The following is a 20,823-nucleotide window of genomic DNA, read 5'->3' as shown; positions in this document are numbered from 1 at the left end:
GTGTTTGTCTGAAGTGGTGCTGAGAGGAGCCCTCAGCCCACGTGTGCTCGTGTGACTTTTCCTAATGGGTGCCGCTTGCTCCAGCAGCGAGGGATGGGGATTACCAGAAAGGATTCCTTGCTGCCAAAAATAACCAGGTTTGGGGGTCAGAAATCATTTTCTAAATGAAGCATCTGTGTTAAACTTTTGGAAAATCTCTATCCTGCATTTTTGGACTATAACTGAAGAGTCTGAAAGGGAACGAGGTATGCGGTGGTGCACGTGTGCTTCCTTCTGCTGGGAGGAGCTTTAGCGATGCTTTTCATCGATCATTCAGGTTTTCCAAAGCCCTGGAAGAGCTGGGGCATCAGTTCCTTGCTCAATTCTCTCTGTGCTTTGGCCAGGAGCAGGAGGTGGGTTCCTACCTCACTTTGAGCAGCTGGGTTTGCTCTGCTGAGATACTAGGGCGGTGGGGGGGATGACATACAGGAAGGATCATTGAAAATAAAGGTTTTTTGTTTGTTTGTTTTAAGATGGCTATGAACTATGAATTCTGTCATCCTTCTTTTGTCCTTCCTTGGGGCCACAAATTCCTCCTCCCACCAGCTGTGTACCTTTCTCTGTCATCCAGCTGGCTCCCTGCACCTCCCCAGTACTTTCCACTCTGTCTTCTATCCTCACTTTCATGTGGGATGAAGCTATCCTGGATCATCCCTTGTCTCTGAACTGTGGCTTCTGCCTGCACGTGGTGGGATTTCTCCTGGAAGGGGTTGGTTTCTTGCTGTTGTCCCAACCCGGCCTCCTTTGCTGGGGATGCACCGCTCCCAGGGTGGGATGAGGGCAGGCTCCCTCCTCCAAAACCTCAAGGCTGAGGCCATTTTGGGGGCTGCGGGTGCCCCTCACCTCAGGCGACCCCTCAGGGCCAGCCCCGAGTCCCTGCTCTGGTGCTGACAAATGACCGCTGCGACGTGCCTCAGCTTCCCCGCTGAACACAGGCGTGCCAAGTGTTCGTGGGGAGAAGGAGGGAGGCCCGAGCCTTCCCAGCATCACCGCAACACGCAGCGTCCCGAGTGGCAGGGATCGCTGGGCGCAACTCCTGGGTCCCCAGAGGACCACCCAAGAATCAGACCGTGTGCCTGAGAGCGATGTCCAAACGCTTCTTGAGCTCCAGCAGGCTCGGGGCCGTGCCCGCTGCCCTGGGCAGCCTGTCCCAGTGCCCGACCACCTCTGGGTGCAGAACCTTTCCCTGACCCTCCCCTGTCCCAGCTCCGTGCCGTTCCCTCGGCTCCTGTCGTCGTCCCCGGAGCGCAGAGCTCCGCTCCCCTCGTGAGGGAGCCGCAGACCTCCACGAGGCCTCCCTCGAGCCGCACAACCCCGTGCCCTCAGCCGGGCTCAGCCCCCAGCTCTCCCGTTCCCCCCCCACTCCGCGCCGCCCGGCCGCCATTTCCCCCCCCCCCCCCCCGCGGCCCCGCCCGCCATTTCCCCTCCCCGCCCGCTCAGGCGCGCCGCGGACAGCCCGGTGCTGGCAGCGGCGTCGCGGGGGAGGGGGGGGCGGGGGGAAGGGGCCTCGCGGGCCGGGCCGCGGCGCTCCCAAGATGGCGGCGGGCCCGGGGCGCTGAGGCGGGAGCGCGGTGCCCGGTGCCGCCCGGTGCCGCCCGGCGCCGCCGCCATGCTGCGCTCCAGCGGCTACTTCCGCGGCATCGACTGCCCCTTCCTCGGCTCCGGCGGGTCGGGGCCGGCCGGGGGCCCCCCCTGCCGCCGGCCCTACTGCCATTTCCGACACCCCCCGGTGGCGGCGCGCTGCGGAGCCCCCGGTGCGGCCGCCGCCTTGGGTCACGGCGCAGGTACGGCCCCGGCCGCGGCCTCCGTCCCCTCCCCGCCTCCCTTCTCCCGGCCCGAGGCAGCCCCGGGCGGAGGAGGCGCCCCCGGGCCTCGCCGGGGCCGCTCGGTGTGCGGAGGGGGAGACGGGGGCCTGTGAGCGGGGCCGGTGCCGGGACGGAGGGGTTGTGCCGGGGGGAAGGGAGCGGGCTTGGCACGCTCGGGCCGTGAGGCGCTGCCGGGCGGCCCGCACGAGGCGCGGGTGCTCCATACAGGTCCTGCGGGGGGCGGCTGAGGGGGCTGGGGGTGCCCGGTCTGGAGGAGGCTCAGGGGAGGCCTCGCTGCTCTCTGCAGCTCCCTGAGAGCTGTGGGGAGCTGGGGGTCGGCCTCTGCTCCCAGGTAACTGTGACAGGAGCGGAGGGAGCGGCCTCGAGTTGCGCCGGGGGAGGCTCAGGTTGGAAACGAGGGGACGTTTCTGTCAGAAGGAGCGGTCAGGCGTTGGGACGGGTTGCCCAGGGAGGTGGTGGCGTCACCGTCCCGGGGGGTGTTCGAGGAGAGGCTGGACGTGGTGCTTGGGGACATGGTTTGGTGGTGACAGTGGTGGGAGGGGGACGGTTGGACCAGGTGATCTCGGAGGCCTTTTCAGCCGTAATGATTCTGTGATTCTGTGATCCTTGGAGAGGGTTAGCCCAGGGCTTTGAGCTCCTCAGTGTGTATGGGAGGGTGCAAGAGGACGGAGCCGGTCTCTGGAGTTTGTGCCCAGCGACAGGACGAGAGGCAGCGGGCGCAAACTGAAGCGCGGGAGGTTCCGGCAGGCTATGAGGGGGCGCTTCTTTCCTGTGAGGGTGACAGAGCACTGGGACAGGCTGCGCAGAGAGGCTGTGGTGGAGTCTCCTTCTCTGGAGATAGCCCAAACCCGCCTGGGTGCCATCCTGCGTGACGTGCTCTGGGTGCTCCTGCCCAGCAGGGGGGTTGGACTGGCTGATCCTCAGAGCCCCCCCCTCCAGCCTCAGCCGTGCTGTGATTCTGATCAGCACCCTGCTCTGGTGAAGGCTGTGATCTTCGAGGAGCCCTTCCAACCCAAACAATCCCGTGCTCACCGGCAGGATCCCGCAGGCACCGCCCGGCCCACGGGCGATGGGGAGCAGCTTCCTGCAATAACCGATCGCCCGAGGACAGCCTCCTCCTGTCGCCAGGCCGCCGGAGGACGGCTCCGTTCTCATCCCTTTCCCTGTCCCCCCAGGCAGCCGAGCTCACGTGGCAGTGAGGCGTCGGGGCGGCCTTCCGACCTGCCGCGCCGCCCGTGGGCCTGGAGGTGATGCAGGAGCTGCGCCGGCGGCTGCCGGTCCTGCCGGTGGGGCCGTGGGAAGCCCCAGCAGGACTTCAGCGAGGCGTGGAGCGCCGCCAGCTCTCTCAAAAAGAAGCTTGGCTACGGAAAAGATAGCTATTGTTCTGCTCGCTTCTTCCAGCAACTCTCGTCATTTTACTTAGTCATTATTTGCTGATCTGCTTATGGTGCTGGCAGAGAGAAGCCTTCGTTCTTCCCCCCAGAAGGTTGCTGCTCGCTTTCTTCTTGTTAAAGCTGTGTTATTCCGGTAGGCCATACGTGCTCGTGCATGTGGTCTAACGACCTCAGGCCAAAGTTGTCAAAATAAAGCACAGCTTATCACTTTTTTTTTAAATTGTGCTTGCTTTACGTTGGCTTATTCATAAACTTGAAAAATTAATGATTCTTTGTGTCCCTGGATCACCAGGTCATCTTACCATGACAGCTGTCTAATTTAAAATAAATAAGCACGTTCAAGACAGTCACAGTCAGACACATACACTGTTATAAAAGCAAAAATTCCTGCTTCCTTCAGTGCTCTATTGAATTTGAAAAGCTCGGTAGGGCCCTTTAGGTGTGCTTAATATTTTAGTTACCTTTCAGCGCCTTTAAAGATCTGCAGAACGTCAGTTTTAGAACAAGGTTTGCCCGTTCTGGGCTCCCACCTGAAACAGCTGCTGCTGTACCAAATAAACCTGGTGCTGGTTTTGCTTTTTGAACAGCTTCAAGTTTTTGCTTACGAAATGGGGAAGCAAAGGTTGGTGTCTAGCAAAACCTCTCGGGGCTCCTGGAAAGTTTGTGCAGCTTCTAATGGTGGTTAAAAGCGTTACCGTGAGAGCTGAGCGTGAGTGGCAGTCGCTGGAAGAAGTGATCCCGGTCCCGCTCCTGCTGGGCCTGGCTCGGATGCGTTGGCGACCCAGGAGCAGTCCGTGTTGTAGGGAGGGAGAGAGGTTTGGTGGTTGTGTTACGGCTCTTAGAGAAGCTTCGGCTTTTTGAAAAATAAAAGCTGCAGCAGGGGTTTAGTTTTCTCAGGTCAAGTGTCTGCCGCTCGCCAAAGCAGCCGGCTCCCGAGGCTTGGCTGCAGCCGCTGCCTCTCGGCGCCTGCTCTGCCTCCTCCCCAGCCCCTTGGCACCTCGGCGCGGCTCTCACAGCCACGGCCCTGCGCATTCTGCCTCCGCCGAGGGATGGACTTGAGTCGTTTTTTTGTGTTACTTTAGATTGAGAAATGGAAAATAAGCGAGGAACCTGCTGCGGAGTGCTGAAGCTTTAGAAGGGTGCTCTGTAAGGTGTCAAACGTCTGTAGGAACAGAGGATGCTTTTGCTGTTATTTTTAAGCAGTGCCGAGGCTTAGCTTCAGCTGATGGCTTCAGACGCGGTGCTCCTGCCCTCCCTGCTGAAGCCACCTAGCCTGGAAGGATGTGTTGAAGACTTACACTAGAGGGTGCAGTAGTGCAGCTGCAAGCAGGCAACCATCTTCTTGAAAGCAGCCTCTTGATCCAGCTCAGGTTGCTCCTGGGCAGCGAAGCTGCCTGTCTGGTTTTAAAGCAGCCTTATAAGAGGCATTTTTCACCTATTTAATTGCAATGCTTAACACATAAGCTTTAAAAACTTTTTTTTTCCTTTTTTTTTTTGCCGAGCAGGTGGTTCCTGCACCAAGAGTCCCAGTGTAGGTCTGTGTTTTCTGGGATAGAGCCTAAATAAAAAAAAAAAGAGAACATCTAAAGAGCCGGCCTGCGAAGCATATTGATTCGAGGCTGGTGTTCACTTTGATGTTTGAGGATCACCTTAGGACTGGCAACAACCCCAAAACTCCTAGTAGGACTTCTGTGGCTTTGAAGTAGCTTTTGAAAACTGGGGAGGGGAGCAGGCCGTGGTGGAGGAGGCTGGGGACATGTGCCGGGTGGAGCGGAGGGGAGAGGAATTAGTGGGCTGCAGCGCCGTCCCCCACCTCCTTGTCGCTGTTGCAGACTTCCCGAGCAGCGTGGTGTTGGCGATGGGTGATCCTCATTTCTTCGGCGGCGCTCTCGTGGTCCCAGCCACCGAGAGAGCAGCGAAGCGGGGACCATGTCCAGCGGGAGGACGGAGCTCGCTCCCCGCTTTGTGCCGCTGTTTGCGGGGGGCAGGCGTTCGCTTTCCTTCCCCTCCGAAAGCAGCTCGGTAAATGCAAACCGGGCAGGTGAGGAGGGAACCGGTGCGATGCGTATGGTGCACGGCCAAGTCCCGCGAGTGCTTCGTGCAAAGCCTGTTCCAGCGTCTGTGGCGCAGGGCTCTGCGCGGCTACCCGAGGCTTGTGGGAACGCAGTACCGGCTGAAAGCTGAGGCCGGTGCTGAGCGACAGCCTCACGGCTGTGGTGTTTCCACGGTGCTGGTGGTGGGCTGAGAGATGGGCCGTGAGCCTGTGCGGGGCCGGGAGCCTGGGGGTTGCAAATTCTAATCCTGACTTGGCTGAAGTGCTTTTTCCATCTACCGAATGACTGAAACCCACCTGCTTCAGAGCAGGATGAAAAGATTATTGAATGTGTGTGAAGTGCCTTGAAAGCGTGCTGCCTAAGTAGGAGGGAAGAACTGCCTTCAGTCCTAAAAGCGTCTCTTCAAGAGCTGTGGAGGAGAAAAATAGGTCTCTCTTCAAAGTCTAGGTCCTGAGTATGCCGAAAGACATAAAAGAAGCACAGTGCATCTCCTCACAAACATCCGAAGGAAACCCAGCCCTGATTTGGTGGGTTTGGAAGTAGCTGTCGGGAGATGCTTGAGAGGCGGCTGTGTTCTGAGCGCAGAGCAGAAAGCGGCAGCCGGGTCTGGAGGTGCCGGTCCCTCTTTGTCGGCTCTGATCGCGGCGGTGGAGGAGCGAGGCTTTCAGCACCCTGCCTTGAAGCACTTGAGCCTCGAGCAGCGTGTGGGGACGAGCACGCGGCAGTCCTCCCCTACGGCCCAAAGCTTTCTGGCCGCGCGGATTTGCCGTCCGGATGGGCAAAGCTCTGCAGGGCAGCTCTGGATGGCACCTTTGAAAGGTGTCTGGGCAGGTTTCTGTGGCACTGTCCGGCAGAGCTTTTCCCCTCCAGGTGATTTGTGCCACCCAGCCCCCGAGTGAGGTGCCGTAACAGTGCCGTCTGGCTCCTGGCAGGCGCTGACAAGTCCTTGGGCTCGTCTCCTGGGTTCTGTCGGTCCTGCCGCCGGAGTGGCAAGGGCCCAGCGAGACGCTTCATCTCTCCCTTCAGCCAAAAAAAACCAACTGCACGGGGTGGCCGTGACTTGTATGCGAAATGCTGTGCAAAATGATGCTCGATAAAACCTAAAGTGGCTCTTTAAGCTTTAAAACCTGAACTTTAACCATCCTCAGCCCACGCGTCGCTGTAGGACCGAGGCCGTGGAAGAGCCTCCAGGCGTCAGGAGCGTTGTTCAGCGCGATGCGGGGCCGCGTGGTGAACCCAGCGCTGCTGGGTGGGAGCAGCCCCTGTGCTCTGTGACCGCCCTCGTGCCACGCATCGCGCCGTGCGGGTTGGTGCCGCGTGAAGGATGACAAGCCTGTAACGTGTTTTCCTTCCTGTGGTTGCTGTGCGAGGCGAGCTTCTTGTAGGAAAGCGCTTTTGTTGGCACATTTGCTAGAAGGGAAACGGAATGAGCAGAAATGGAGAAAGCCGCCGACAGCGGTCGGTATTTCGGTGCCGGGAGGGGAGGTCGCGTGGCTCAGGGCCGGGTGCTCCCCTCACGGGTTGTGGGGGGACCTCGCCAGGGCCGCGTTTTTTCCTCGGTTGCGTTTAGGACAGTAATTACCAAATCGTTGCTGGTGGGTGTTTTCGAACTGCGAGTTTTGAAATGAAGAAGAGAAAACCCACTCGATGGCGAGGTCAGGACGGGTCTCCTCATGTAAATCAGAGTAACGACCTTCCAGCAGCGGGAGACTTCTCGCCCCTTAACTGAGCCGTGCTTGGGGCAGGTTATCTGAGCGGGCAGGCGCAGCTGCGCTGCGTGCTGTGATTTTGCGTGGGGTTGTGGGGCAGAGCGCTGCTGACTCGGAAGGGCAGGTGCGGGGGGCAGAGCCGCTCAGCGGCGTCCCCTTGGCCGTGAGCTGTGCTCAGCTCTTCCCCGCTCCAGCGGGGGAAGCCGCGCCAGGCCCTCTCCCTGCCCCGCAGCTCCTTCCCCACTGGGAGCACTGGGAGCACTGGGAGCAGGAGGGTGGCGTTGGGCTCGGGGCGGCCCTGTGGGGCTGCTCAGCACTACCCCAGGCCAGCAGCTTGGGAAAGCACCCTGCTTGCCACCTTGTGTTGCTTAAACGGAGTGAAAAACAACTTGTACGGTGGGGGGGGGGGGGAAGGAGATGCCAAGAAGTCCCCAGGGTGACAGTCATGGTACTAGGAAAGAAAGAAAGAGTCAAAAAGCCCCTGCAGAAACTCGAGTAAAAACCAATCTGACTTTGGAGCAAATGAGGGTGAAGGCGGGACTTTGGGGTGGGAAGTCCTGCCCTAATTATCTCTGCAGCCCAGAAAGTGCTGTGTCAGCACATGGTCAGCGTGGCGTGCCATAAGCCTGTGCCGGAGCCTTAGCTGTGCCAAGCAGATATTCAAAGCCTCGAGTACAGCATGAACAAGTATCTGCAATACTTACTGACCGCGGGGAGCTCAGGTAATTCTTTGAAGTTTTGGACATCCTGGGAAGCGAACTTGGGTTTTGTGTGGGTTGCAGGATGTGAAGCACCTGCCGGAGAGGCAGCTTCTCCAGAGAGGCTTCCCCTGTTAGCCATTCATTTAACATGAGACCTCGGTCCTCGGCGTTGTGCCTGTGTTTAAAAGCTACAGACTATGCAAAAACTCAGCCCTGCTCTGGCAGGTTTGCTTGCACGAGGATTTTAGTTTCACGGTGAGAGCTCGCCTTTGTGTCGAGAGAGGATTCGTGCTGAGAACCAGGGAGCGTGTTGGCTAAAAGAGCCCGGGGAGCCGCAGGTGTCTGCGTCGTAAAGGAGCTGCAGAGTTTTAATTTAGGCTTTTGAGGTAACTAAAGCTGGACGGGTTTTAAAACCAGTTTATATTTTGGTGTTAGCTCTTTGTAGGTCACAGCTGAAGCTTTTCAATGTTGTATAGCCTAAAAGGTTTTTGTCTTTAGTTTTTAACTTTGTTTTTCAAAGCGTCCAGTTGTGACTGTATTGAAATACTTTTTTTTTTTTTTTTCTTAAATGGGAGTTCTTCCCTTGAAATAGTTAAAGAAGTAAGACAGGTGCTGAGAAGATAACTTATCTTGAGCAAGTCAGAGAAAGGCTGGAAAACGGAGGGAGTGGAGGGTCAGGGGTAGAATTACTGCTTGTGGCCATGCTGGTCACCAGAATACTTGGTGGTATTTCTTTTTCTCTTCGTTCTTTGAATGGAGAGTTGCTCTGCTGTTTACATTGTGAAGCAGATCCTTATTTTTACCTCGTGCTTGTACAAGAGAGGTGGAAATGTTTTCCGGTCTGTGTCTTTCTCGGAAACAGAAAAAGTCTGTTATTTTGTTCTTTTCCAAACAGAATTCCAACTTTTCTTGCATACTGAGAACTAACTTTAAAGCTAAAACGAGAAGGGGAATGGAAAAGTTCTCCGAAGAGTCCAAACACTGACTGTCCAGATTTGTGTCCCGTCGGTTTTAAAGCAGCGAGACGCCTTGTAGCCCGCGTGGTGCCGTGCCGCTGGGTCGGGTGGCAGCCTGGGGAAGAACCGCGATACTTCGGGTGCCAGCCTTGGCTTGCTGCCGCCCCCCGGTAAACACACCGGTTACTTCCCGTGTCCTTTCTGAGGCTAGGGGAGAAAAACGCGCTAACGTGCTGTTTCCCCTTCGGAAAACGTTCCGTTTAACACAGATATCGACGTGCCTCTGGTGCTCTTTGCCTGTTGTAGCACCCGAGCGGACTGGACTGTAAATCACTGCGGCAATAGGGGAGTGTGAGCGATGGCTTTTGCACGGGCTGAGCGATGGCTTTTGCACGGGCCAGACCATCCTGTTCTGCCTTCTGCATCCTAGAGTTAGCTGGCATCGCCGGGGGAAGCAGTGGAGGTCCCAGGCTCCCTCCGGGACTGCCAGTGAGGCTGTCAGGAGGGCGCAGCATCACATGCTTGAGGACCTTCCAGGTGCTTCTTCTGCTGCACCGGAGGCAAACCTCTGCACAGTCGCGTTTTCTTGAATGAAAGCAGGAGCCGCGTCCTGCCTCGCGAGCCGCCGTGCGCGCTGTGCCCCGCCGTGTCCCTCCCGACACGAGCGCCGCCTGCTCGGCTTTGACACGGCCGCGCTGCGCCTCCTCTCCTGCTGCTCGGCAGCGTGCTGCTGCTTGTGCCGGGACGATCGTCCCCGGCCGCTCTCGGCCCCTGGCACGAGCCACCCGTCCTGGTGCTGCTCGCGGGAGCTCCGGCCAGCTCGGCGCGCCGAGACGGCCCTTCGGAGGCTGGCACCATCTGGTGAAACCATCCCCGGGCTCTGTCACAAGCCGGTTTAAAAATACCGCAGCGTGATGGATGACTGTTCAACCTTTTTTCGGCCTTGCTAATATAAGACTTTCTTTTCTCGTGTTTGCTTCCTTTTTTTCTACCGAAGAAATGATCGCTTGGGTTCATAACGTGCTTTGAAGCTCTGGCACCCGATCCCTCGTACGGAGTAACAGGCGCAGGGAGTGGGGCGCGTGGGGAGAGGCCAGCTTTGACCGGGCTGACAGTAATACCTCTCCTACCCTGCTCTCCTTAGGCTGGTACAAAGTTACCTACGTTTTTATTATTTAGTGTTAATAATTAAAGCTAGCATTTAGAGAGACGGCGCGAGAAATCGTTAGGACCGTGGTTATGTTGAAAGTGGAATAAACATTTCTCTTAGTTCCTCTCACCTGCCCGCCTAGCCCATTTACTCTGAGTACGTGGTCGAGATGTGCTATTTTAAATCTCAATGTTAATTATTTCCAAGTAGTTGGATATTGTTAATTGTTGAAAATTTGCTGTGGGCACTTGCGAATGAGGTCTGCGCCAAAAACTGCCGTTTCTTTTGCACCGCTTAATAGCGAAGAATAGCAAAAGCTCAGCCTGCTGACAAAGCTCTTCTGAAACATTTTGTTCCGTGAAACTACTGTCTTTTCCGTGAGGCTGAAGACGAAAAGCTTTAAATAATTTTCCAACGGTGATAATTTTTCTGTAATCGCAAAGCTTGGCCGTTTGCTAAGTACTGGCACGGTAAACACAGGCAAGCTGTTAAGCTAACAAGGCTGTTCTGACAACATTAAAATTAAAAAAAAAAAAGTTTTTTTTTTTCCGAAGAGGTCTCCCAACAGTTTCCACCTTCCCCATCTCCTGTTGAATGCACCTTTTGTCGCCGGCTCCCAGCGACTCAGGGGAATGGGCGATCGGCAGTGGTTGCTGCCTGCCCTGTGCCGGTGTCTTTGCAGTTTGTCCGTTTCGAGATCGGGGTCGCCATCAATGTGAACGGTTCTCATTTTCGTCTCCGTTTCGTTTAGCAGCAGCCGCTGCTGCTCAGCAGCTCCGGCTGGTGATCTGTCCGGAGGGAAGACGTTGTCGTCCGCGGCCCACGTGCGTGCCGAGCTTCGCTCCTCTCCCCAAACCTGCAGGCTTGCGGTGACTGGCACCCGTCATACTTTCGGGCTCTTGTGTATTTAAAGCATCTGAAATATGCGCTCTGCCAGGGTGCTTGGTAAAAAACAAAAAACAAACAGACATCTTCTTCTGCAGAATGATTCACCGTAAAATAAGTTTTCACGTCAAACAGGTGACCTTGTACTGGATGCCTCCCGTTGCCCCTGTAATGCCGCCCTTTGTTGGCTGCCTTCGCCGGCTGCAAAACCCAGAAGGGCCGGGGCGCAGCAAGGAGCTGCTGGCCTGGAGGAGGTCTGTAAGAAGCCCCCCGCCTCAGAGCGGAGGCCTCGTTTTCTAGCACCAAAATGGCCGTAACTGGCAAAACAAGCGGCCTTGGGTTTTTAGGAGGATCTTTTTTTTTATGCTTCTGCGTACTCTTTGCCCAACCGGCTGATTTTAATGTGATTCGTTTCGGTGTCTTCTAAAGCTGTCTTCTGGTTTAAATAAATTGTTCCCCGAGGTGCTATGTAAATTCTTAATAACTTGGTTTTTATAGTGTTGACGTTAACTTCACCCTTCTGTGTCTCAGAGGGACTATTCCATATTTCTGAGGTACGTTAATTTATTAAAATAGTTTGCATTTTAGAGTGTCCCGATCACAGTTCAGTTCCCAGTCCTACAAGGAGTTGTCATCTCAAGGCTCATTATCTCGTGACTCTCAGGAGAGCGCAGACTCTCAGTTCTACATCCTCCAAAAAGAGTCATTTTGCGAAGTGCTTCTCACTTACTCATTTCGCTGTAGCAGAAGTGCTGCGGGCATCGCGCGTATCGGAACAGCAAGAAGAACAGAGTTCAATTTTTAGTAATTTTCCTTGCCGTGACCGTGTGGATCTTCGTATTAGTGTTCGGAATGGAAAGCAATAAATACAAAAGGCGGTGAAAACTCCTGTGAGTTGCGGGGCTGCGAGAAGGGCTGCGTGGCCGGGGGTGCCTGCCTGCGCGGCACGAGGCTCAGCCCTTCCCGCAGCCCTTTCCTCTCCCGGCTTCCCAGGAGTGTAATTAAGCACCTAAAAAGGTGGCCTGATTTCAGATGGCGTTTTTAATCCCTCTGACTTCGAGGACCTGCGTGTATGTCTGTGTGGCTTTCCGTGCATACAAAATTTCCTTCCGCGTGCGTTTCCGCTACATTATCTGCAAATGCATCGTGGCCAAAGGTGACGGTCCTGCTTAGTGCTGCGGGGCCCCCTTACACAAGTGGCTTTCATGGAAAAGGCAGCCTTTGATCGGCGGCGCTGGGGTAATCCATCAGGCCTCCTACACACCTACAAAAGAGCTCTTTCATGACGGTATCTCAAAGCCCGCTGGCGTTCTCGGAGTTTGTAATGTGTTTTTACACCTGGTTGTTCCACTGAAAGACGAGGTGCGAGTTTTATACCCTAGATGAATGACAGAATCGGGCAGTTTGTATGGAAAACCCGCTGTAGGGATATATCCTGATGTACGTCGGGCTACATCAGGAAAGCAATTGCAGCTAACCTCTACGGTTAGTTTGGCTGGGATGGTTCCTGGCAGGGATGCAGCTGTGCTGGTGGTGTTTATTCTCATTTATGTACAGAGCCGTTCTGCTGGGCGTGCTTTCCTCTCAGGGCACCAGAGTCAGATTGTCTTCGACTTTCTCTGTATTCTGATAGATTTAAAACAGTTTTTCCTTTCTGTGTGGACAAAATGCTGTTCATAGAGTAGCTTTGCTTTTTTTTTTTTTTTTTGTGAGCAAATCTTTAGCTCCAGACTGTGTTCTCGCCTATGTTCACAGGGCACCAAAGACTTCACACTGAACAAATTACCAGCCTCTCTGTTGTTCCTCTAACAACTCTTTCGCTAAACTTCAGGTCCCCACCCTGAGCGAGGGGGTCAGAGCTGCCTCCTCCAGACGTCGCTGTGCTGGTCTTCTACCACGGCAGAGCTGGTGGGAAATGAAGTGGGGGTCTGGAGGGCTCCCAGTTCTTTGTCAGCTAATATTTATACCTAACTACTTTGATGTTCTGTTTGTATATACTTGCTTTGATGACGATGCTGTTTGCATCTACTTTTGTTCCTGTTTTGTCCGTGTTTCTTCATGGCTTCTTCTCCTGAGCAGGCTCTGGGTATTGCTCTGCCTGCTGTGTGTCATCCATCCCCTGAGATGTTCAGGGTTGCCACCTTGGCCCTCCCTCTCTCCCCCAGGCAGTGAGCGCGTTCCTGCGGGATTTGTGCCGGGTGTTGCAATGGGGAGAGCAGGGAGCAGCTCCTCCTCCGCAGAGCGGGTGGAGGTGGTGGTTTCAGATCCCTGCACAACTGAGCCAGGAAGAAAGGACTGAAGTCCATGGTGCCTGTGAGGACTGTGCTTCGGGAATCCTCTTTGTGTCTTGGTTGTAAAGCACTTTGCAGTGGGTGGTTATACAAATACACCGCCTTGCTCCTTTTTCCCACCTTTCTGGTCCTGAGCCCAGCTCTGGCTGTCACTTGGAAGGTGATCACCACGTGGTGTTTGCCCAGAGTCTCCACTCAACCAGGAGCTAATTGGCTTGCAAAAAAAACCTTTGCAAACCCAAGGGGGTAAAAAGTGTTTTATGAAACCAGAGCCTTTATTTTAACCCAGTCTCTGCTGTTCTCTTTGCTGGAGGCTAGTTCTGCCAACTGCTAGACAGGGTCTCTTGGGTCTCTCTCTTTTTTTTTTTTTTTTTACTGCCAAAGGGAGCTGAGCTGCCAAAAAAATAAACCAGGAGAAACCTCAGTCTTGTGAGAATGGTAGAAACAACTCCTGTTAAACACTGCTCATTCCGGCTGTTGAAAGAAATTCTCTCATCCCTGTTAGGCCTGAGAGGTTTTTTTCCTATCTTTTATCAGGCTGTTTATTGTTCAGTTCTTCTACATATTCATGTCGGGTGAGTCAGTTTTACTCCTATCTTCCTAGCAAGGAACACAACATTCTTTTGGAACACTAGCATTCAGGCGCTGCGATAAAACAAGCATTGCGAACTGTTCAAAGTCAAAAAGCAGTAGTTAGCTGCCGGTAACTTGCTAAATGCAGACATCTTCATTGCTGGGTTCCTCCAGGACTATCGTAGTCCTTCCAGGTGAAGTTACTTCCCTGCCTGTCCTGGGGCAGGCGGATTCCAGTTGCTCCGCACATTCACGTGAGATACTCCAGCCCTTCCTTTTCACCATGAGTTGGAAAAGTAGGTGGGAAAGTTTGGGAGGGCGTCGTAGAGCATAGAGAGCATTTATACCTGTGAACCGCTTCCATCTCCTTGTCAAGAGTAACGTTGCAGGACGAGCTTTAACAGACCCTCCAGACGTAAGTAACCATGGATGGGTTGCTTTAGCATTTTCATGCTAGCTCCCTAGGGTGGGCCGTTGCTTGCCAAAATCGCTGCTGTGGAGCTGGGGTTGGAAGGGCCATGCGGCATGGCCAGAGCGTGTCCTGTCCTCTGGGGCTTCGGGGGAGCCCCCTCTTCAGCATTTTCTTCTGAGCTTTCTCCATGGTCCTTGGTCAGCCAGAACAGGAGGAGTTGAAGCTGCTAGCTTAGGGTGACAGCTTTAGCTTTTAGAGCTTCTTGCCATAGGGTAGTCTGTATTTTGTGTTTTATTGTTGATTGTAAGCAATAAACCTGTGCTATGACAATAGGACATAGTGCAGCCCAAGTTTTAGCCCATAGCAGAGAAGAAACTTAGATGCCTGGTGCACACCCCAATTCCTGTTGTGGTATGATTATTATTATTATTATTATTTTTATTTTTTTTGCTGTCCCAGTTTGCTGTCCTTGCTGAGCCAGCAACATGCAAACAGAATGGGTTTCATCCTGCAGTGCCCTCATTTTCTGAACGTGAGCAAGCTCTTCTGTTTTCCTTCTAAAATGCACTTTGCCTTCACTGTAAAGCATCGAGTATTTCAGATGACCGTCAGGGTTTCATGAGACTCGTTGTGATGTAGAGCTTTTATTTGTTCCTTAGAGGTACACGGGGGTAAGCAGCCCGTACCATATTCCTGAATCAAGTGGTAATTGGGAATTCCTGCGAGAGCTTCTGCTAATACCGCTCTAATACCCCTCGGTGGTTGCTTGCTGATCACCTAATTGCTATGGAAATGCATGCCCCGGGTGCAGCGCCGGTCCCAGCTGACAGCTCAGCTTTCTTGCGAGCGGTTGCGACGTTCGGCACGAGGCCCAGAGTGGAGCCCAGTTGATGGTGAGGTTAGCCACCCCGCGGAGGGCAGCAAAGTCGTGAGAGCAAGGAGAGAATGGCGAGGGGAAAAAGAGATGGGGGAGCGGCGGCTGGCAGGGCGGAGAGGAGGGGGGTGCAGTTTGCTCTCCAGGCATTGGGAACTCGTGAAGCTGCGCGGGGACTTTCTGACCTGCTGGGTTCTGCCGCACTTCCTTTGAAGGCAGAGTCACTCCCACTTCGATAAACAAGCTTGCAAGGGACACCAAAACACCGAGGGGTGGATCCTTTCTCAGCAGCTCTTCTCTGCTCATCAGTAAAAGAGAAAACAGCAGGTGCGTTGCAGGCCTGGCGATGAGCGGTGACTGCTGAGCTGATGTGTGCTCTGGTACCCCACGGCTTGCAGTCCGGGAGGTGCCTGGGTAAGGCAGGCCGCCCAAGGGCTCGTGTGAGAAGAGAAACGGGAGTGTTCAGTGTGCACATCTCGGTGGCGGATCTTTGCCGCTGAGTTCTGGTGTCCCCTCTGTACCTGCATTTTTTTCTTCGTAGCAGCACTCGATTTGTCGGTCCAAGTAAGACTCGTTTTCCTGCTGCTGCTGTGAGAAATGCTGAGCTTCGAGGAATATTGGAGGCTTTTCAGTGGACTTTGGGCATTGGCATCGATAAATGAGAACCTAATCCCCAGTTCTCGTACTGGAATCCTCTGTCCTTCTTTGCTCACTTCATTGAATTAAGCAGATAATTCTGCGCATACTCGGTTCCTCTTGGTCCTAATACAGTGATTATCCTTTAATGCCCCAAAGAATATTTCACTTACGGAGCTTTTCCATGAATAATAACAGCACTTTGTTAACAGATCTGTAGTCCTTAAGGCCCAGGAAGTTTGGGAAACCTAGTCTAGCCACGTACCTGCCACTGGCCAGAGAATGTCACTGGTGGCTTTCACTCTCAAATGTGTATTGTGTAGTAAGGAGAGCACGGCTCTCTGCGTTGTCTGACAGGATTGGGTTTTGATGAGAGTAAACCTTAGAAAAGACCTTTTCAAAATGTACTGCAACGAACGTTTCACTGCCAGCAGTTTAGATAAATTATTTTTTCCCTTCTCTTTTACAGAACGGGGCTATGATCCCTACAACCCAGAGCTGCCGAGGCCCTCGCTGGAAGCGGAGGATGATGCCCTGGCTGACGTTACAGACATGCCACCTGGCATTCTGGAGCTAGAGCTGGTCAACAAGGCCATCGAGGCAGTCAAAAATGAAGTTGAGAGAGAACAGAAAAAGTATGAGGAGCTGTTGGAAACAACAAAGGAGCTCAGTGCTTCAGAGGCCTCCTCGCTCATTTCCAAAACACCTGTGTCAGCTGCTGTGACACAAAATGATTCATTTACCTCCTTAGAGTATAATCCAGGTAGCTACAACTTTAATAATAACCCAGACTACAATCCTACTCCTCTCGCTGCTGCTAGCCAGTCAAGTAAATATACTTTGGATACTGCGCGATCTAAAGGTAGCTCACTGGAATATGTTCCCAAGGCTGTGGCGCAGACTAAAAAATACAGTAGCACTGTCACTAACAATAAATACGTGATTGATGACTCTAAGCCTTCTACAGACTTGGAATACGACCCACTTTCAAATTACTCAGCCAGGCTTCTGAGCAAAGCTTCAACAAAGGAGTCAAAGGGGTCTAAAAGAGGTAGGGTCCCTAGTTATGAGGAATCTTACTCTCCTTCACGAAAGAAGCTGTGTGAAATACCTGATGAATATGAAGTCTATGCCAGGTTCTCCTCCTCTGAAGATGAGGCTGATGCAGAATATAAGCCAACTTCTGTTAGTTCGCAATCAAAAGCTGGTTCTGAAAGTGAATCAAACGATGGAATATCCAGCAAAGAGCGGAGCACCAGACTGGATGACTTTGCTTCTCAGGATAGCAAAGAAATGGCAGCACAGTATGGCATGGAGGACCTTTCAAGTTCACAGAAAAACCTTGCCAAAAACTTATCAGACAAGAATGCAAAAGCAGTGAAATCATGTTCTGGTAAGAATGACCAGGAAACTGAAAATAAAAACAAAGACTTGAAAGACAAAACAAAGAGGAGGAAATCAGATGTTAGTAAAGTGCCTAGCCTCAGTGAGCTTGGTAAGAAAGAGAAAAGTAAAAATATGGAAAAAGACAAAATACTCAAGAAGGAAGAAAAATTAAAAACAAAGAACGAGGAGAAAAACTGCAAAGATAAAAGTGTCAAAGTTAAAACTGATGGGAATTTAAAGAAACCTGAAAAACAGAAGTCAGAAAAAGTGGATGGGCTTAAGAAAGAAAAATCCAAGTCTGCCAGCAGTAGTTCAGGGAAAAGCAAGGGTGAGGGCGTCATCAAAGGCTCTAGCACGGAAAAGCTGGGCAGCAGCAAGAAGGATTCCAAACTGAAAACAGCCGATGTGAAAAATGGTAAGGAAACCTCTGGTCGTAAAAACAAAGACAAAGGGACCAAGACCCCAGCACTGGAACGAAAGAAAGAAAAGGTCAGCTCTGCTGAAAAAGGAGAGCCGAAGAAGAGTCGGAAGCAGCAGAGCCTGAGTCACGTTGACCTGTTCGGAGATGAGAGCGGGGACGAGGATGACAAAGGCAAACCTATGCCATCCACTTTACTTGACGTGAGCTCAGATTCGGATGGTGATGACTGTGGTTCAAGCTCTCAGAGTGAAAATGAAGGGACAAAGAAAGTGAAGCGGTCTAAATTGTCAAAGTCGTCATCTTCTTCCTCAACATCTGATGACATCGATTATTCCGTCCTTGAGAAAGACTTGGACTTAGAGTCAGACCCAATGGAAGAGTGTCTCAGGATTTTTAATGAATCTACAGATGTGAAAACTGAAGACAAGGGGAGGCTGGGGAAGCAGGTAATGCTTGTTTGAGTTGGTTGGTTGTCTCAAATCTGAATGTGAGAGAAATCTAAATGTGAGAGGATTCTGGTTTAGTTTAGCGGTGTTGCTGATTTCAAGTAGCTGAAGAGGGCTACGGAGGGAGACTCCACATGTTGGACGAATCTCATCCTTGTCCTGACTGAGTGCTTTGAAGAATTTGCACCTGAATTTACCTGCTGGATTGAAAGCCCCTGGGAAATGTAAGGATTCAACTGCCCTTTGTGTGGAAGGCCTTTACCTTTCAGGGTTGTCAGGTACTTCTGTCTCCATTTGGCCTAAGATCTGTGGCTGGCTGGAGAAGAGGCTTTGGGGAGTATTTTTTGGGGTATTTCAAAGCTAATTCAGGTTTGCTGGTCTGAGTAATGCCTCCTTGTTGTGGCATAGTTTGGGGAACGTGATGGCAGCTAGGACAAGGATGATGTGTTGGAGCAAGTCGGCGTAGGCAGCGCCGGGCACTTCGGACTCCCCACATCGCTGTTCCCTGTTCTAAATGCGTGCTGCAGTTACTGTGTCGGGATCTCTGGGTACCTCACAGGGGGTGTAGGTAAGACATTAGCTTTAAAACTGCTTCAAAAGGTAGAAAGGGGTTTTGGAAGAAGGAGGTAAAAAGACGGCCTTTACCTAAAAAGGTTTCTGTCGTTGTGAGGTGGTCCCCAGAGGAAGAGGGGGGACCTCACTTGCCAAGGTTTAAAACAGAACTGAGCAAGTAAAAAAGGCTGGAAAGCAGCTGCTGGCGGCGATCCTCGGCCAGCCTCCGAGAGACGGAAGTAGGAGCAGACAAAACTCATCCTTCATCTCCTGACATCCGAGCTCAGCCGGGCAGCAGGAGCAAAGCCTCCGACCTGGCAGCGCGCGGGCAGGGCTGTTTGGCTTGCTGTCGAGCCCGGGTTTTCTGGCTGGGATGGATTGTGCTTGCCCTCGCAGCAGGTGTTCGTGGAGCTGGAGTGAAAAGAGCTTTAAAAAAAGAAAAGTGACAAATTTGGCTCTGTCGAGCAAAGAGCCCAGATGTGTTTCTGGTGTTACCCAGCTGGCACATCTGCCTGCAGCCCGCAGGTACCGAGGTGGCCGAGCCAGCTGTGTCGCCCGGGAGCTCCCTTAACGGGGGCAGCTGGCAAAGGCAGGGGACGTGCTGGGGGGCGCGGAAGGACGAGCGCTTCCAAGTGACAAGGAATTGCTCAGCAGCTTCAGCTGCATCCGTCCCGCATCCAAAAGGTAGTGGGGGTACTGGGACTCCACCAGGGCTTCCAGTGAGTTCCAGTTCAGACCCCTTCAAACCCAGCGAGGCTCCCTTTGGGGTTATTGGTCTGGAAGAGGGGCAGGGTGACTGCAGCAGGAGCCACGCGACTGCGTGGTCGAAAACCCGTTTCTCCCAGTGGCTTTGTTTGTTGAGTTTTATTCTCTCTGAAAACGACATCAGAAACTGTTGCTGGTTTTGAGGCTTTTGGTATTTGGGAGGGTGAAGTGGCCGTGAACAAAATTTTCCCAGCCACGACTCCGTACGTGGAGGATGAAGTGAGCTGGGATCTGCGGCGTGGGGAGGGGAGTAGCTGGAGCATTCACGCTTCTTCTGTCCTGCTGACTACTAAAGACCTTTTTTACACTGATACGAAGTGCCTAAGTATAAAGCAGTTCTCAGCATAACGATTTTCTTCCGAACTATTAGCGTTACTCGATTTTGCTTGTTTAAAATTCAGCTGCTCTTTTTTGTTTTTTTTTTTTTCAGTTCAGGGTAATTCTCGGCTAGGAAAGAGAGCTTTATTTTTGGATTTGTTTCTTCAAATTGCCCAGCTTAAGCGAGAATATTTTAAGGGCTTAAGCGAGAATATTTTAAGGGCTTAAGCGAGAATATTTTAAGGGCACGCCATCTATAGAGGGGAAACAGTTATTCATTTAGGGCTTTCCAAAAGTGAGAAGACTCGAAATGGGCTGGATTCAGAAAGCACCGACTCGGGGGCTGCGGTACTCTTCGAGCAGTTATTCCGGGCATCTGGTGGCAATGCCCAGCTGTCAGCAGCCACCTGCGTTTCCCGTTGCAACCGGCCTTTCCTCACCAGTTCCCGTATATTCCTGCACCAAAGTTTAATTCCGTGCTCTTCTGGAGGGGAGGAACACGCGCTGCAGTGGGGAGGTGCTTTCTTGGGGGGGTGCTTGCCGGTGGTTACCTGCTTCCCTGCTGCTTTTTGGGAGGGTGGCACCGGTCACTGGGGATTTGGGGATTTGGTTTTGTTTCTGCAGTTATTTGTAGCTGGAGCCCCTGTGGCCTGGTCTCAGCCACGAGCTGGTCTGGAGGGAAGGTCCCTAGGAGCAGCGCGGTACTTTTCCACTTGGAAGGATAACTTTGTGAGAGTTTGTTAGGGGATGCGACTGAATTAACAGGCCCAGCAAGTTCCTCGAGAGCGAAGTGATTCAGCGTGAAGTGCTCCTCCAGGATGCCCTCGTGGTGACGAGTGCAGCTCTGCTGAGGTGTCTGAGCTCGTCCCAAAGCCGCCCTCGGCTCTGTCCCCGATTTTTGAAGGGCTGCCGGCCTTGCCTCGGCTCAGAGCCTCGCCAGAGGCTGCGCTGGAAAACTGAAAGCGAGATTGAGGGGAGAGCAGCTAGAGTTTTGAGAAATAAACCCGTGAAGTATGTCTATATAAATGAACAGCCCAGTCAAATCCAAAGAAGATGTTAAAGTTTGTTTTTTGTTTGTTCTTTCTCTTCCCCCCCCGGCAGTAAGCCTGAGACGTTAGCTCAGAAGCTGCTGTAGCTGGAGAGGTGCTCTTATGTTCTCCTGGGTTTCTGGCCGTTCAGACCTATTACCTGGGCATTTGTCACCGCAGCCGTTCTGTGGATATGGCCACAGATAAAACTGCAGAGAAGGGTTCCCCTAAATGTGGCGTGAGAGCAGAGTGGTTTGGTTCTGGGCACCCTTTCAGGACCTGCTCTGGAAGCACGCTGTACCACGGGAAAATGAGTCAGCTCAGAAGTTCTTCCAAAAAAAAAAAAAAAAAAAAGCCACCCCCAAAACTAAGCAACAAAACATCCTGGATTTTAAGCATGCCGTGAA

The 20,823-nt window shown here is 53.0% G+C and overlaps 1 protein-coding gene across 4 annotated transcripts in view; it reads left to right on the top strand.

Moving 5' to 3' along the window:
* The first annotated feature begins 1,530 nt into the window (after window positions 1–1,530).
* The window catches only part of REXO1 (RNA exonuclease 1 homolog), a 42,218-nt gene continuing 22,925 nt past the window's right edge, over window positions 1,531–20,823 (top strand). Inside the window, exons 1-2 of one of the 4 annotated variants that reach the window (XM_083810752.1) lie at window positions 1,531–1,823; window positions 15,970–17,753. In XM_083810752.1, the coding sequence (XP_083666878.1) occupies window positions 1,649–1,823; window positions 15,970–17,753 (1,959 nt within the window). In that variant the 5' untranslated portion in view covers window positions 1,531–1,648. Of the gene's footprint in view, window positions 1,824–7,471; window positions 7,745–10,475; window positions 13,994–15,969; window positions 17,754–20,823 lie in introns of those variants that run through there. The other 3 variants (XM_083810749.1, XM_083810750.1, XM_083810751.1) reach the window with 3 other exon arrangements.

This window comes from Anser anser (genome assembly GCF_964211835.1).
Source record: "Anser anser genome assembly, chromosome: 25".
NCBI classification, from domain to species: domain Eukaryota; kingdom Metazoa; phylum Chordata; class Aves; order Anseriformes; family Anatidae; genus Anser; species Anser anser.
Note: the sequence above shows the minus strand (reverse complement) of the source record. Positions and strands in the feature narration are given on the sequence as shown.